Source organism: Giraffa tippelskirchi, chromosome 14 (genome assembly GCF_054371585.1).
Source record: "Giraffa tippelskirchi isolate mGirTip1 chromosome 14, T2T-mGirTip1v1.2.pri, whole genome shotgun sequence".
In the NCBI taxonomy this organism is placed as follows: Eukaryota; Metazoa; Chordata; class Mammalia; order Artiodactyla; family Giraffidae; genus Giraffa; species Giraffa tippelskirchi.
The window spans coordinates 54,301,262-54,319,398 of record NC_137288.1 but is presented as its reverse complement, the minus strand read 5'-3'; the positions used below and the strand labels follow the sequence as shown (position 1 = coordinate 54,319,398).

At 43.9% G+C, this 18,137-nt stretch overlaps 1 protein-coding gene across 3 annotated transcripts in view; it reads left to right on the top strand.

Moving 5' to 3' along the window:
- Window positions 1-18,137, top strand: part of PIEZO2 (piezo type mechanosensitive ion channel component 2) — a 245,990-nt gene that overhangs the window by 155,544 nt on the left and 72,309 nt on the right. For all 3 annotated transcript variants that reach the window (XM_081561679.1, XM_081561678.1, XM_081561677.1), the window contains exons 8-13: window positions 7,987-8,149; window positions 10,589-10,708; window positions 13,152-13,190; window positions 14,135-14,273; window positions 15,290-15,438; window positions 17,877-18,107. In XM_081561679.1, coding sequence (XP_081417805.1) covers window positions 7,987-8,149; window positions 10,589-10,708; window positions 13,152-13,190; window positions 14,135-14,273; window positions 15,290-15,438; window positions 17,877-18,107 — 841 coding nt within the window. The remainder of the gene's footprint in view (window positions 1-7,986; window positions 8,150-10,588; window positions 10,709-13,151; window positions 13,191-14,134; window positions 14,274-15,289; window positions 15,439-17,876; window positions 18,108-18,137) is intronic.

Here is an 18,137-nt window from a genome sequence, read left to right as displayed (position 1 = left end):
ACTATGCCTGGATAGTACATTTAAGTGCTTTCAACTTTAAAAATTAATAGCAAATTAATGATGGTAAAATTTCTTGTGGTGGGAAGATGGACTAATCCTTCAAGTTAAGATAACAGCTGATGAAAAATTAAAGCAATCTTTTAAGAAAGGGCATTTTGGAACAAAACAATTATTTTGCTATCAAACGTTTTGTTGGAAAGTGTGACCATCTTGTTTATTAGAGCTAAGATTCTCATTCATGGACTGGACTTTAATTCAATGCAGTAACACCTCATTAATTTTTTAGACTGTAAATAAGCCAATTTGGCTGACTTGCAAAGTATTTTGAGGACAAATATACAGAAGGATGTTGCCTCATAACTGCTTGGCTTTCTGAAGTTCAGAATGTTACTTATGCAGTAACTGTGGCTGTTGTTGTCTTCATTTTTTTTTCTTTTTTCTTTTTCCAAACTTTAAACTTTTTATTTTGTATTGGAGTGTAGCTAATTAACAATGTTGTGGTAGTTTCAAGTGAATCTCTAAGGGAATCAGCCATACATATACATGTATCCTTTCTTCCCCAAATCCCCTCCAATCCAGGCTGCCACATAACATTGAGCAGAGTTCATGTTCTGTACAGTAGGTCCTTGTTGGTTACCCATTTTAAATATAGCAGTGTGTTCATTTTAGTTCTAAACAAACTGACCCAGAAGTAAGAGATTAGCTCTGGAAATGGGAACTGAGAGGCTTTGATTTTTCTCTTCACAGTTTCTCTGAAGAAGCTTTTTTTCCTGAGAAAACTTAACAATGGTTTTCATAAAGCTGCTAGTTATTCATTTTGGGTGCAAGTAGTATAATTGTTTTTCTTAATGGCTTTCTTGGCATATAATTGATATGAAATAAACTGCATAATTTAAAGCTTACAGTTTGATCAGTTTTGACATAATCATACCTGTGAAACCATCACCATAATTAAGGGAAAGAATATACCCATCTGTCCCAAGAACTCCATCATCCCCTTTGTAATCTCTCTCCTGTCTTCATTCTCCTCCATCCCATCCCCAGGTAACCTCTGATGGCTCTCCCTGACTTGATCACAGTACATTTTCTAGGACTTTCTCTAAATGAAATCATGTAGTATGTACTTTTTAATGTTACTGTTGCTATTATTGTTGTTATAATTAATATTATTATTATCCTGGGTAGGGGCAGAAGGCAGGTCTCATTTTGCAGTGTGAGAGTTCATTTCTTTTTCATCCTTTCTTAGTATAGTCAATCTTTTTAAATTTGGGCATTCTGATTGTTGTGTAGAGGCAATTCATTGTGGTTTTAATTTAATGCATTTCCCTAATGACTAATGAGGCTGAGGATCTTTTTCATAAGCTGATTTTACATTCATATATCTTTCTGATGAAGTGTCTGTTAAAATATTTTACCCATTTTTATTTGTTTTTTAAAATTTATTTTTAAATGAGGGGAAATTGCTTTACAATGTTGTGTTGACTTCTGCTGTACAACGAGAATCAGCCGTAATTATACATATATCGCCTCCCCCTTGAGCCTCCCTCCTCGCCCCCCATTCCACCCCTCTAGGTCATCACAGAGCGCCAGGCTAGACTCCTTGTGTTTTATAGGAACTTCTCACTAGCTATCTATTTTACACACACGTGCATGTTAAGTTGCTTCAGTCATGTCCAACTCTTTGCAATGCTATGGACTGTATGTCAATGCTAACTTCTATTCATCACACTCTCTTCAGAGATAGTATAAATCTTTCACCTTTTATCCATTTTTAAAAATCATGTTAACTTTGTTTTCTTACAGTTGAGTTCTGACTGTTGTTTAGAAAAGCAGGACACGAATCATTTATCGGGTATATGTTTCTGCAAATATTTCCCCAGTCTATGGGTTATCATCCTTTTACTAGTGTCTTTGCAAGATCAGAGTTTTTAGTTTTGATGAAATATACTTCATAGTTGTTCTTTTGTGAATCATGCTTTTGGTGTGATAGTTAAGAATTATTTGCCAAGCCCAAATTCACAAATGTTTCCTCTATATCTTCTTCTCAGAGTTTGTTTTGCCTTTGATGTTAAGTAGACCAGAATCATTTATTGAAATGACTGTTTTTTCTTTTGCATCTGTTGAAAATCGTGACCATGATTATGTGGTTGGGTTTTTATATATACTATTCTATACAGTTTGTCTCTTCATCTTTATGTCATTGTCTTGATTACTTGTAGCTTGATAAAGTCTTGAATTTAAGCAATGTCAGACATTCTTTTTTATTTTCTTTTTTTCTTTTAATTTGAAGTTGTTTAAGCTATTCTAAGCCCTTTATGTTTCCATATGAATTTTAAGTCAGTTTGTCAATGTCTATAGCAAAGCCTGCTGGGATTGAATTTGTTTGACCAAAGAGTTGTTGTCGAATTTTTTATTATTATTTTTAAATTTTTCCTTAAGAAGAATTCACTTATGAAACTATGTGAGTCTGAAATTTTCTTTATGGGAAGGTATTTAAGCACAGATTCAATTTCTCTAATAAATATAAGATTCTCAGGTTATTTCTTCTTGAATGAGTTTTAGTAATTTGTGTCTTTCAAGGAATTTTCCTTTGCATGTAAGATGTCAAATTTATTAGCATAAAGTTGCTAACAATGTTGAGTTTGTTTTCTTTTGAATATTTGTAGAATCACTAATGATGTTATTTAATTTATTGCAGAAAGTAATTATTTAATTTATTCAGAGAATTTGTACTGTCTTTTTCCCCTATTCAGTCCACATGTCCACATTTCCATCTATGATTATTTTTCTTCTGCATAAAATAATTTTTCACATTTTTTGTAGTGCACCTTCTGGTGATAGATAGTTTTGCTGGGTATAGAATTCTAGGATAATAGCTTTCATTTCACTACTTCGAACATCTTCCCTCACTGTCTTCTCACTTGTGTTGTGTCTGACAATAAATCTGAAGTTCCTATTATTGTTACCTTATATGTTAACATTGATGGAGAATTGCACTCACCTTCCTGATAAATGCTTCCCTGAATTTAAAAAAAAAGAAAAGAAACAAACAAAAAACCCAGCTCTAACATCCATTCCATGATTCATTGGGTTTGAAACTGATTAACGTTACCATATTTCCATGATACATGTCCATTAAAATATATTCATGTTTCCCTAAAATAGAAAATTCCCAAGAATGGGAAAAGCTTATACTTTTTGTTGCATCACATTACAAGGACACTTCATGGAAAACTGTTTCCTATGATGTGAACCTGAGAAACTTAAGGCTTTATCCTAGAAAACATAGAAACATTTTATGTGGACTTAAAGGGAGAAGATCTGGGCTTTAGCTAGACTTCTGCCAATTGTTTCCTTTTCTAGACGTGTTTGCTTCTTCCTGGAGTAACTTTAGCAACAACTTTTCTTACAGAAGATTTCTTGCTTTCTCCTGTTTGAGCATGCCTCCATAGATGGATTATCCAATCTTTCTCCTTCTATATCTCTGACCTTTCTGACACTAAATGAAACTCCTTGGTCATTAGTTCACAGGTTTCTCTTCAGTGCCCTTCAAATAAATTAAAATGTAAGAGCCAACAATTAGCTACTCCACTGGGGAGTGAGATCCCTCCCATGGGGTCAGTGAGGTGCCCCTGTGCCCTTCAGAGGTAATGCCTGCTGCTCTGATGCTCAGAAAGGGATGGCACAAATCACCACTCTGCACCCACCATCCAGGCACAGCAGTTCTATGGAAGGAAAGCTTGATAACCACCTTCCAATGGGTGAACAGCTCAGAGCACATTTCCTAAAATCATTTTGCTGTATTTGAGTAGTATTCCCACCATCATGAATTCTCTCTGATGACAGAGATAGTATCTTATTTGTTTGCACATCCTCGACAATAACTATAGTACTCAATAGACTCAGGACTCAGCACTTAAAAGGACGAATTTACTAAATGTGTTCTGTAGTGGAATCTTCCTATGACTAATGCCCTTTCCTAAGGGTTTCCTGATACCCTTGGCGTTTTCCTATTTCACCACTTACTGCACCTGAGAAATGAAGTGGTGTGATTTGAAGCCAGCAGACCTGGATACCTAAGCCCTACCACATACAAACGTTTTTATTCATTTGTGCCTCAATCCACATGTATAATGGAGCCAATGGCAGATCCCCAGCAGAGCTGGCCTCAAACATTCAACATAGTGCCTGATTTATCAGAGGAACTGCAGGGTTGGCTTAGGTCTCCTTCTTTCTGCCTTTGTAACATCATTGGTTATTAACTATGTAGAGCTTTAAAATGAGGTATTCAAATCCATGCTTACATTAGAGCTACTTGGGGAAAATCATGTTTGTGGGTAATAGAAATGCCCACACTTGATGTTTCTCATCCTGTGCTCCCAAGACAGAAGGCTGCATGATTTAGGGGCCGAACTTGGTCTTGTCATAAGAAGCTGTATGGGACAACCAACTGGTCCTGGGAGTCCTGGTTCTGACTCATTTCTACACTGCTCTCAGAGATGAAAATGTGTTTGGACACAGAAAATAGACCATAAATCTACAACATTCATAACATATAAATGTTCTTGAGATGTGACATCATCTCAAGTAGGATAGTGGGCCTTTAATGGTGAAATGGCAAGGAACTTCCACATGGCCTCAGTGTGTTCATCAGCTGTCCCCCTTCTGAAGACAACACACCTTCTACCTGTGCAAAATTGTCCCATGGACAGAATGCTTTTATTATATGGCAGGGTTCTGTGTGTACAGGGTTAAGCTCAATTACAACAACCTGGCAGACCATTAAGACACACGTGTGCCAACAAGGACTTCAAAGGCATGATACAGAGCCCAGGAGACTCCAGGCAAAGTTTTTCCAAGCTTAAGAAAACAATGTTGTGCGGAAACTGTCAAACTCCAGTTTCTCAAAAATGTCCATGAGTTTGGCATGGAAATGTGTTTAAAGCATAAGTAGGAAACTAATGAAAAAAGACATTAAACATTGGCTGTGTTTTTCATATGATGCAATACAGAGGGGAGGGTGGTTGGAAGCCAGAGCAGCAAGAACACATGTGTAAAAGTGGTCTGTCCTCACCCAGATGGGCTGCTGTAAGGACAGGGGGAGCACCTTGCTGGGAGGATCACTGAGAGCTAGATTCAGTCTCCTTCCAGCAAAGACATTTATTGAACTTTGAGGAAATGCCTTCAGGGGGGTGGAAACACAAACCTCGTTTTCTGTGGACATCTGACCTGCCTTGCCTTCTTGACAGCATGTCCTTGCTTTTATTCATGTGTAAAACTGTTTCCCACTGGCCAGCAGTTAGACTTTTGGCCTTTTCTTGTGCTGACTGCACCATGGGATTTTGGAGAAGGAGGTTCTGTCCCCGTCTGCTGATGGCCCCCCATTCTGCAGGGTCGTCCCCCCACACTTGCCCTGCCTTTTGACCTCATAATGCAGGGTGCTGGACACACCAAGCCACAGTACAATTAAATTGTGAATAACAATGATAGAGAAAAATAGCAATAGCATCACAATAGAAGGTACATTATGTGAAAGGGAATTACAAACTTCTCACCAGAAATTATGTCAGTCTAAATGCAAGAGGACAACATCTTTCACATTATCCTGGAAAAAAAAATCAAGGTGTGATTTTATATCCAAAGATATATATGGAAAAACATAAAGGTCAAATAAACATGTTCTTAGGTGAAACTGAGGGTGTTTGGCACCAGCAGATCTTCATGACACACAATAAATATATTTTTTAATATTAAAGAGTGTTTTGCAGACTAAAGGAAATGATTCTTGGTAAAAACTCAGAGTTACAAATAAAAAGCTCCTGAAATAAGATTCACCTCTTGACTATCTCTCGGTGAAGTTTTGTGAAGATATTGTGTCAACTGGTTAGTGAGGGAGTATTTGATTGGAGAATATGCCTCCAGGTGTCAGTATGAGGGGCTTGGAGTGTAAAGATCTCTGAGCTCTTGAAAGAAAAGGTTAGATTAAAAGCATGGTGTCTAAGGTCATGCTCGTAAGGATGGCTCCATAAAAAAACTTGAAACATGGCAGTGATGTGCATAAATTGGAGCCCTGTGCACTGTTGGTGGGAACCTAAACTGATTGTAGCCACTGTGGAAAACAGTGCAGTGGCTCCTCAAACAATTAAAGGGAGAACTACCATATGATCCAACAATTCTACATCTGTGTATATGGCCAAAAATATCAAAAGTGGGATCTTAAAAAAGTATTTGTACACCTGTGTTCACGGCAACTTTATTGATAATAGCCAAAAGGTGTAAGTCTCCATCCTTGGATAAATGGATAAAGAAAATGTGCTCCATCCATACAATGGTATATTATTCAGCCTTCAAAAGGAAAGAAATTCTGACACCTGCTGCACCAGTGAATGAACCTTGAGAACATTATGCTGAGTGAAATAAACAGTCACTAAAGAACAGATACAGTGTGATTCCACTTAGAGTCTACCAGGTGTACGGCTTAATCATCTTGATGGAGACAGAAGGTAGGACAGTGGTGACCAAGAGCTGAGGGGGAAGATGGGGTGGGGTTTTAGTGTTTAATGGGGACAGGGTTTTAGTTTTTGCAAGATGACAAGTTTAGAGATTGGGTGTACGACAGTGTGAATGCAGTTAATACCCCTGTACTGTACACTTGAAAATGTAAGATGATCGATTCTGTGTTATGTGTGAGATCTATATAGGAGATTGCAAGGAGAAAGTCACTTAGTCGTGTCCAACTCTTTGCAACCCCATGGACTGTACAGTCCATGGAGTTCTCCAGGCCAGAATACTAGAATGGGTAGCTGTTCCCTTCTCCAGGGGACCTTCCCAACCCAGGGTATGTTATCTGTATTTTACCACAATTTAATGTTTTAAAGTGGGGTGTTATTTTCAGTATTATGTATTTCTTGCAAGTGGCTGGGTTTCTGTATTACCAGAGACCAGCAGATGTGATCTAGAGTGAACCTGAAAACAGGTGGAGGTTTTATAAATCTGCCAACATGTGCAAGGGGAAACAAACACCCAGCCAAGTCATAACCACCACGTGCTGTCAGATGTTGGGAGTGCTTTGGAAGGGGAGAAAAATCACAAAGCAAGTGCTCCATGGGGAGTGGAGAGATAGTTGTGCTCCCTGCCAAGGAGGAGGAGGAAGAGAAGCAGCAATCTGATAGGAGTAGGGGTGGGGATGGTCACTAATATCGCCCTGGCCTCATGATAATAACTGCAATATCTCTGAGAGGTTTCACAAGTGGAGAATTCATAGTCTTGGAAAACCTTAGAGCAGCGAAAAATAGGACGTCAAAGTCAAAGGAAGTTCACGTAAAAGCTACAAACAATTGAAAGATTTCATTCCAGGGAGACTCACTTGACATGTAAATGTTTTATTCACTTAGTAGAGTCACTTCTGAGAAAAAAATTCATATAAAATGAACTTCTTAATGAATCACATTTACACAATTTCCCGTTATATAATCGTATCATATCTGATTATATAGTAGAAATCTACATTAAGAAAACACTTACTGACAATTAAGGCATAAATTTCTAATAAGTGTGCAAAGATTTAGTATTAACCAGATTTTTGAACCAGAGGAAAGGCCATCTGGGTAATGTTGGCATGAATTTTATACACACACAAACATGCATATGTATGATTTAAAGATGCATATATTATATATGGGGCATTCCTGGTGACTCAGACTGTAAAGAATCTGCCTGCAATACTGGAGACCCGGATTCAATCACTGGGTTGGGACAATCCCCTGGAGAAGGGAATGGCAACCCACTCCAGTATTCTTGCCTGGAAAATGCCATGGACAGAGGAGCCTGGTGAGTTACAGTATATGGGGTCGCAAAGAATCGGACACAACTGAGCGACTAAGCATAGCACAGCTCATGAATGTGTAAGACAAGCTGGTTGTATTCTGTGGATCGGACCCAGATCTTTATTGCATCTTTTTAATATTTGTCTTTGTTTTTAAACAGGTTGTTTGGTATCAAATCAGTCATTCAGACGGACTGTTCTAGCACATGGAAGATCATTGCCAACCCCGACCTGTCCTGGTACCACCACGCCAACCCCATTGTCCTGCTGGTGATGTACTACACGCTGGCCACTCTGATCCGAATCTGGCTGCAGGAGCCCGTTGTAAGGACCAGAAGTTTTCATGGCCTTGTCTGCAAAGTAGCAGGAGACTCCGGGGAAAGGGTTCGTTCCTATCAACTACTGACTACAGTATATTCTGAAACAACTATAGTGTTCTTACCAGAGTGTTTTGTTTCCACACAGAGCCCTAAGCAAGTACAGAGTCTATCAGATCAAAGACCAGCTTCCCTGTGTTAGCATCCCCCAGGCTGCTCAGAGGTGGTGAGGGCAGTGAAGCCTCGTTTTCTTTGAGCACTCACTAAGTTCCAGGCCAGGTGCTGGGCTGTTTACATACAGGTGCTGTACCCATCTTAGAGATGAGGAAACCAAGGGTAGAGAGGTAAATCACACACTTGCTGAACAGTAGAAATCAGATTCAAGCCCATGGTTGTCAACAAGGCAAGGGTCTCTGACCACCCAGACTGTTGTCATGGCGACTGGAGTTTCCTATCTTAGCCCTCTGACCTCTGATGATATGATGGCGATGTCCCCACTCTTGGTGGTGCTGTAACCCCCAGGGTCACCGGGCAGGGCTGAGGTCTGGGCTGTTCCCTGTGCGGTTATTCATGGAACATGGTACATTGGGGCACCATTAGGGAGGACGGCTTGTGGTCCCTCTCTTTTCCTTTTCAGTGATAGCAACTCCAGTCCCTTGCGTTCTCCCAAAATGACTGTGAGAAGCTCAGCTATGAGGGAGACAGGTGGCATTTCGGGGCTGCTATGCATCACCTCACAGCTATGTGTCGAGCGGGGTAGGGGGATGCTGGGATGGGGGGCAAAGGTGAGATGCCAGGCTGGCACCTGCTCCCCTCCAGCTCCATCCACACGGTCAGCAGCCAGGCCACCAGTGTGTACTGAGAGCGAGCCAGCATCTCAGACCCTGGCCTGGGGCCACAGGCAGAGCATTGGCCCAGAGGAGGGGAGGGGCTGAATCTTTTACAAGAGGAAAAGTAGCCCCTAAATACATGAGCAGCCAACAGCACAGGCATCCCTGTTTGCCAGGGGTCTGCCCGCCTCCCTCTGTGTAGGGACCCCCTCCCTGGCCCACAGTACAAGTGTCTTTGTTTGCAGGGGTCTCAGGTCTCACTTTCCCTGGACCCCGAGACGGCAGTGGTGACAGAATGATTCCAGGCTCATGGAGAATCCCAGTCACCTTGGTTACCTTTTCCTCTGAGTCTCTTCTAAGACATGAGGGCACCAGTAAACTCCTTACAAGTGTTTTGTGTTTGCTTCCTACACAAGCACACAGATAGGGTACATGTAGACGCACACATAAAACTATGCGAAAGAAGTTAAAAAGTGAGAACTACTCTGAACAACGTCTTAGGCAATGATGGAAATGACCTTAATGCCTTCAGGTTCGTAAGAGTCCCAGGTGCCCCTGGCTTTCCCTTGGTACCTCAGGCAGGAGCTGCCAGGCTGTTCCAGCCCCTTGGGCACTGGAGACTCTTGACCTCCTTGGCCTCGGGCTGCCCAGGAACCAGGGAAGGCAGAGAGTGGGGAGGACAGGCCACATTCCAGGCCACACGGTCCACAGCAGATCCTACCCTACAGCGTCTGTGGGTGTGTGCAGAGCAGGGTCTCATTCATACCAGGTTGACCCTTGGGGGGTCGGTGTTTTAAATGGGGCACTCAGGACTTCCTCACCAAGGCGGTGATGGAGGGCAGGTGCCTGGTTGTATTAATATCATGGTTCCAGGTGTCCTGGTAGGTTTCGTGAAAAACGTGAGTTCGGCAGTAAAAGTCTATGATGTAAGTTTGAGAAAGAGAGGAGCAAGTGTCTGGAGCTGAATATAAAACTCAAGCTCCCTGGGTTCTGGTGCTCTTTGTGGATGCTGAGACCCGGGAATCGGCAGCAACACTGAGCGCTCTCCCTCTGCCCGCAGATCAATGCGTGTAAACGCCCTTTCACAGGGCATCTTTGTTGGAAACCATCCTCAACCACCAAGTGTGTACTGATCCTTCCTCTCTCTATCCATCTCTCCTGGACCGACTGTCTGATTTAGGCCAAGGTTCGATTAGGCTAGCGGCAATGTTAGGCAGTTAGCAGTGTTTTTGCTTAATGTTGTGTGTAAGCTCTAGATGGTTCTGCCTTTAGTGAATGTCTCTTTCATAAGAGTCCCCTGGCAGGTTCTACGGGCAGTTGTGGCCTCTGTGGACCTTGCACGGCCCTCCTCCTGCAGGTCAGAACATACATGGAGGCTCCTAACAGAGCATGGGCACCTATTCCTGTAATTCACAAGCGAGTCTGCTATCTCCGCGTTTACAGGGTGGCCTTTTGGCCGTTTGTGAAGTGTCTGGATGAAAGCTCGTGTAGGGTGTACGTGACTTTACGAGATCAGCACTCGGGGGGCAGAGACGAGCAGCTCTGTCTGGGCTCCCGGGCTGCTGAGGGACCTGCTCCGGAAGCAGGGCTGTCCTGTGGGTTATTTTGTGTCTCAGGTGCAGGAAGAGAGGACCAAGGAGGAGGACAGAGCCCTGCCCTGCAGCCCCGCGCCTATCACGGCTGAGAGGAGGCGGAGCCTGTGGTACGCAACCCACTACCCCACGGATGAGAGAAAAGTAAGCCGCCATGACAGGGGTTGTCTCTCATTTATTTCCTGCTTTTTATCCTATTGCTGAATACAGGCCATGTGAGTCCATGTGCAAACCCAGGTTGCTCAGTTTATAGGGGCTGTTTGATGGTGAAGGTTAGGGTCAAACATGGGAGCCCAGTGCTTGGAAAGGAAACCCCAGGCTCTGTCAGACCCAACCTTTAACAGTTCAGTGCTTCCCCCTGAAGCCTGTCAATCCCAGAGAAAGTGGTCTTAATTTTTAAACATAATTTTGTCTTTAAAACAAAACAAAACAAAAAAGCAAAGCGATCCCTTGGCCCTGGGCAGTGACAGCCTAGGTGCTGGGATGCGCTGTGGAGAGTGATTCTATATTGGGGCGGCTGCTCTGGTGACCAAGACTGCTTACTCAGCCACTGATGGGACACTGGCTAGTCTGTGTAGACATGAAGAGGGAGCCCCTCCCTGTGTCAGGGTCACAGCCTGGGTTCCGGGGCCGAGAGCACGGCTGGGTGATTCTTAAGCTTTTCACCATTTGTTCACTATTTTCAACACACCCCAGCCACTGACTTGTTGCTGCTGCTAAGTCGCTTCAGTCGTGTCCGACTCTGTGCGACCCCATAGATGGCAGCCCACCAGGCTCCCCTGTCCCTGGGATTCTCCAGGCAAGAACACTGGAGTGGGTTGCCATTTCCTTCTCCAATGCATGAAAGTGAAAAGTGAAAGTGAAGTCGCTCAGTCGTGTCCGACTCTTAGTGACCCCAGGGACTGAAGGCTGCCAGGCTCCTCCGTCCATGGGATTTTCTAGGCAAAAGAGTACCGGAGTGGGGTGCCATTGCCTTCTCCAACTGACTTGTTACAGTGACACATTTGCAATGTGGGGACCACAGATGCTCACACTTCTCTGGTGGGGTTATGTTAGGAATCAAGGAGGAGATTCTCTGATTGGCTCGGTGGCAGAGTTTCTCTAAGACACTTGGTCCTATTTGTGCACCTGCCTGTTGTGGGCCGAGAGATGGGGAAACAGTGAATGAACTCAGGGTGCTGCAGCCTGGAGGAGCAGCTGTGGTGCCCGGAGATGTCTAGTGTCCCGGAGCCCTTTTGTCCCGTCACACACATGCCAGACCATCCTGCTCAGGTCACTAAGCCATGGTATCCATGGAGACGCATGGTAGTTTCCCAGGAGAGGGCTGTGGACCATGGCTGGGGATTCCCAAGACCCTTCCTGGGATCCACAGGCTCAAAACAATTTTTGTAACGACATTTAAGAGATCTGCCTTTCGGCTGTACTGACACTTGCTCTGATGGTACAAGAGCTCCAACCGTGGCAGCAGCACGAACCTGATGGACACGTGTGCACAGGAAACAAAACAGAAAGGTCAGTTCCACTTAAGAATATTCTTGATACACCAGAAATAGTCTTTGCTTTTCTTAAATCTCAACCTTGGGGCACACGCTTTTTTAATATTCTGAGTGACATCAGCAGAAGACCCCCTGAAGTCCTGATCCCTTGAGGAGGAGAAGTGCTTGGCTGGCGAGTGCACCCGGCTTCCATCCATGCACCACAGGTCTACGTGCAAGAACAGCTGATAGACAGTTTGGGGGGTTCAGGCATGAGCTTTCGGCAGACAGTTACTGGAAAATAAATGGAGTGGTCTTTTGAGCCCAACATTAAAGATACGCAAAAGCATATTTTAATAAGACAACACCATTTTTTTCACTATTTTTTTAAAAGATAACTATTTAGATAAATTATTCATGTGAACAAGCCAATTTTAAATGAATGAACAAATGAATATTTTTAATGCTACAATTTTAATTTCTAGCACAATAGATATTGATGGCTAGTACTCTCATAAGTAAAAGTCTTCAGGATCTTCAGTGATTTTTAAGAAAGTGAGCAAGTTCTGACCCAAAAAGTGAAAGAACCACTGGTTCAGCAGATGCTTGTTATTGGGGAAACCAGACCCCACAGCTCTAATACAGCTGAAACTCACAGCCATGTTGTAATTCTTCTGTTGTGGATATTACACAAATCTTAATCCCAATCCGTACTACAAGTCAAATTTTCTTTATTATGAAACTTCAGTTTCTTGAAAAGTCAACACTTTCAGAATCCTACAGACTTCTCAAGGGGTCCTAGAAGTCTAAAACCAAGCAGCTAATTCTGTGAGAACAAAACACTTGAAAAACAGCATCAGCTTTTTCAGTCACGTGGTTAGTGACTGTTTATTGTGATGAAAAGACAGCATCAGAAACTGGAAATGGTTACAATAAACAGCAGCCTCCAGCTGTATCATTGTCCCTTTATGTTTTACACTGTGACGTTAACACACTTGCATGCTCCCGGCTGAAGGAGCGAGTGCATGTGTGCTGAGACTTTGTAGCTGTGTGTAAACATCACATCACTTTCTGCTCACATGTTAACATGCTGTCCTGTATTGCTTTTGCAGCTTTTATCCATGACTCAGGATGACTACAAGCCGTCTGACGTTAGTATACCCTAGAATTCTCATTTCTGTGCGCGTCAGTGATGGAAAGGGCACATAAATGGAATTAGCTCCTCTGAGTGTAGTTTAATGCTCTATAAAATTTTCATACGTTTTTGAATACTATTTTGCAGAAATTATATTTGATTTATTGCTGTTAAAACACTGACTCATATAACATGAGCTCAAGTATAAACATATAAAACATCTTTAAACTTTTAAAAAGCCACGTTGGAGGGCTTTTCTCAAAAGGCATTTTTCTCTGCAGATATGCCTGTTCTATGATTTGAATAGGAAGTCTCACACATCTGTAGACACACATGTGTATGTGTGTGTGTCTATGTTTATATGTATCTACATAAATAAAAAATTGTAAAGCCAAAGACACCAGAGGGAAAAAGTAGGAGGATGTATTTAATGTACGAGATGCTACAACACGGGAGTTGCAGGCTGTAGTGTCAGGGAGAGACTGTAGGGTTGTGGCTAACCTGAGACTGCTCGTCCCGAGGGCCACACGGGGTGTGGGGCAGGTGGGATCAGGGCTGAGGTAGGGGGAGGGGGGAGGGCAGGCAGCAGCTCCAGGCCAGAACCCTGTCTGTCTGGAGATCCTGTAGCTGGAGGAGGGCCGGGAGCTGAGGCTGGAGGGAGACCAGAGCAGGCCCTGAGCCCTCTGCAGCCTTTCCAGGCTTCACACTTCATACGGAGAGCAGGGTGCATGGCATGGGTGCAGCAGAGGTGGGCCGGCTCAGGTTTGCCTTGTCCTATGTGGCTCTGTGGGGCTGGGTTTGGAGGGCAAGCAGGGCCGTCTTGCTGGCAAGCACCACAGTGCTCAGCTTCCCCTTGGCTCTACAGCGCCCAGGGTGCCAACCTAGCGGAGTGGAGGAGGGGGGTCCGTGTGGGAAACAAGAGCTGCTGTCCCACCTGCCTTTGCCCCGCGCCCCCGGCAGGGCCTGTTGGTGACCGTGAACGGCAACCCTGTGGACTACCACACCATCCACCCCAGCCTCCCGCTGGAGAACGGCCCCGCCAAGGCTGACCTGTACTCCACGCCGCAGTACCGCTGGGAGCCCGCTGCCGCCTCACCGGGTAAGGAGCCTGCGGGACCGCAGCCTGCAGAGCTCAGCATCTCTTGTCTTTGGTTTATTCTTCATCAGATGTGGTTCTCTTTCCTTTTCATCTCTAGCAGAGGTTTTTTTCTTCCATGGTCAGTCTGATGAAGCCCATTTCCTTAGATTCTGCCTAGATTTTGCCCCTACATCCTGCACTGTGTGTTCTGTCCTTGGTACAAAATAAGTGACCTAATGGGGGTAAGGGCTTCCCAAGTGGCACTAGTGGTAAAAATCCCACCTGCCAATGCAGGAGACCTGAGAGACACAGGTTCGATCCCTGGGTTGGAAAGATCCCCTGGAGAAGGGCATGACAGCCCACTCCAGTATTCTTGCCTGGAGAATCCCATGAATAGAGGAGCCTGGTGGGCTGTAGCCCATAGGGTCGCAAAAAGTCAGACACGACTGAAGTGACTGAGCACAATGGGAATAAACTTTGAAAAATAGAAGGCAAAATGTTATTTTAAACAAGTCGTCTTGTTTGCAGTGTTAAACCTACATGCATATTTGTGTCTTAGTCTTTTTGTAATTTGATTCCACTATTGTGGTCCATAGTTTTGCTGGTTAGTGTAAGAATGTCTTCTGAAAGAGTTCTTTTTGTCTAATAAAAAAACCAAGAGGCCCAAAACTTTGACTAGACCTTTCTCCCTTTTCCCTCAGTTTATCCTGTTGAAGCACTAGTGGTAAAGAATCCACCTGCCAATGCAGGAGATGAAAGAGATGTGGGTTTGATCCCAGGGTCAGGAAGATCCCCTGGAGGAGGAAATGGCACCCTACTCCAGTATTCTTGCAGAGAGAATCCTATGGACAAAAGAACCTGGTGGGCTATAGCCGATGGAGTCACAAAGAGTCAGACATGACTGAACGACTTAGCACACAACAATCCTGTTGAAAGAGAGCTGCCTGTTACTAGAGAGGACAAATTTGTGCTTGGGATGCTTATATGAAATTCACCTATGTGCATAAATTGTTATATAAAATAATCTGTCCCTCTAGAAAAGAAGGAGGAAGACAATGATGAGAAAGAAGAGTTTGAGGAGGAGCGGAGCCGGGAGGAGAAGAGGAGTGTCAAAGTGCACGCCATGGTGTCTGTGTTCCAGTTCATCATGAAACAGAGCTACATCTGCGCCCTCATCGCCATGATGGTGCGTATGCCGAGTCCTGACTTCTGCCCAGATTCCGCCCCACACCTTGCTCTGTCCTTGGGACAACGTTAGTGCCGGCGGGATGGACGGTGCTTGAGCCCCACTGGCTCCAAGCCCCACCGCCTCCTCCCACCAGTGCGACTTCTTCGTCTTCCTGATGTCTTGGCAGACAATGGCTGCTTCTGTTAATTTTTCATGGGATCTTTATACTATAGATTTCAAAACCATGTCCTCCTCTATGCCACTTAGCCTAATTTTAAATATTAATACCTGTCTCTCAAATTAACCTATCAAGTCAGACTGTCCCCTGTTTTTCGGATTTAAAAGGACATGTCAGTAGTTTGAAGGTGTTCACGGTTAACAAAGGCCACTTTTATTTCTCTCAAATGGTGAGGGTTATAGTCACATCTTAGAGTTGAGTGAGGCTATTCCATTTGAGTTGGAACAAATGCTTACCAGTCTGAGAATCAAGCACTGAGTCCCCAAGAGCGTCTTCTGGTTGTGAGCATCTTCCCTGGAAGCTCCGCTCGGCAGCAGACTTTTAATCACAGCAGATCTCTTCTTTATAGGGCAGTCCTAAGCAGCCGGGTCTGTTAGGATGATAGACGTCTTTATTCAAAAACACACAGTGCGAATATTCCATACCTTCAGATGATCCTAGAACTGCACACAAGAAAGAACGTGAAGCAGATTCTACCCCCAACAACTGAGGGTCGTGTGTGACTGAGGCCTTAAAAATGAAATAAGCTTGAGAAAATGTTCCCAATTTGTTTTCCTCCCTTTTTCATCTAAACAGGAATAGGGTACAGGGGAAAAAAATCTCCTGGAATTACAATATCTGTGCAGATTACTCTCCTGGGTCATCCACACAAAAGTGGCAAGGTCAGATCTGAATATCATTCTGGGATAAAGGCATTAAATATTACCGACCTTTGATAACGCCAGGCTTCCCTGGTGGCTCAGCGGTAAAGAATCTGCCTGCAATGCAGGTGACCCGGGTTTGATCCCTAGGTCGGGAAGATCCCCTGCAGAAGGGAATGGCTACCCACCCTAGTATTCTTGCCTGGAAAATTCCATGGACAGAGGAGCCTGGAGGGCTACAGTTCTTGGGGTCACAAAAAGTCAGACACAACTGAGCGACTAACACTTTTATAGCACCATTTCCAAGGAATACTATTTTTCATGAAAATAATTCATGACTTAATAATAGCTGTCAGTTTCAAACTTAATTTTAATAAAAGCAGTTTTAATTTCCAGTTTATAATTGCCGTATGTTTTAAACAACAATTTTAAATAACTCTGTACTTAAAAAACTGACTTTGATTTAGGACGCATTTGCAAGTTGCTAGAGGAAGTATTTGTTCTGTGCTGACTTCATTCATTTATCTTATTTATCTCAATACTTATCTGCTTTCCAGAAGCAGAACAGACATAAAACATTTCAGACTTTGCAATAACCCTTGAAATTCGTGATAGTCAAGAATATGATTGAACTCAGCCTCAACTAGAAAATATTTTTTAAAGATACATTTATGTATTTTTAATTGGAGGATAATTGCTTTACAACATTGTGTTGGTTTCTGCCGTACATCAACATGAATCAGCCATAGGTATGCATGTGTTCCCTTCCTCTTGAACTTCCCTCCTACCTCCCACCCCATCCCACCCTTCTAGATTGTCACAGAGGCCTTTTCACAAAAATTTGGTATCGAAGATTATGGTAAGAGAGGATAGATTTTTTGAGGTTAATGATATTCATGAGCCTGACTTTCTAGAATGTTCCGGAAGCTGCCCTTTGAGATGTGTTCTAGGTCTGCTGGGGTTTGGTGTGACTGGAGGATGTCCTGCCCCCTACAGAACAGAAGCTGAGGCCGGGCTCTCCATTAACTTGGCTTCACTACAGGGGTGCAGACACCTGACACTCCACCTCCTCCTGGTGATTTCCTATCACGTCTGTCTTCCCTGTGGGTCAGCTAAGGGGACCCCTGAAGCCAGCTCATCTGCTGACCCTGTGGTCCCACAGCTTCCATTTCTGAGCCCAGCTTGGCCACACTCACTCTGCACCCGGGAAAAATAGCCGACCCCAAGCTGATTTGGAAGAATGAAGGAGGAAGCACTTAGGGTTGCGTTTCATCTGGCAAATCCAGTGAAAAGGAAGACATCTGGGCTGGAGGGCAAAGGGCACAGAATGAAGCCATCCTCACCCTCGCTTGACCCTCTTCCTTCCAGGAGGTTGAGGGCAGTGTCGGCTCACAGGGCAGCCTTTCTCCCTGCTTCATCCCCTATGCAGCTGGGACGTTTCCCCCACAGTTTCACCATGATCCTCCCCCCTAGTGTGAATGTCACTGACCTTTTCCTTGTAGACTACATCTAACTCAGCAGACTGGGGACTGTATCATGTATTGACCACCCCGCTTTTTCACCCTTCCCTCTTGGAGGCCTGGAGCATCACCTACCACAGCTGGCTGACCTTCGTGCTGCTTATCTGGTCCTGCACTCTGTGGATGATCCGCAACCGGAGGAAGTACGCCATGATCAGCTCCCCATTCATGGTCATCTATGGAAACCTGCTGCTCATACTGCAGTACATATGGAGCTTCGAGCTCCCCGAGATTAAAAAGGTCCCGGGATTCTTAGAAAAGAAGGAGCCGGGGGAGCTCGCCTCAAAGGTAAATGGGCAGGGAAAAAGGGGGCAGGGC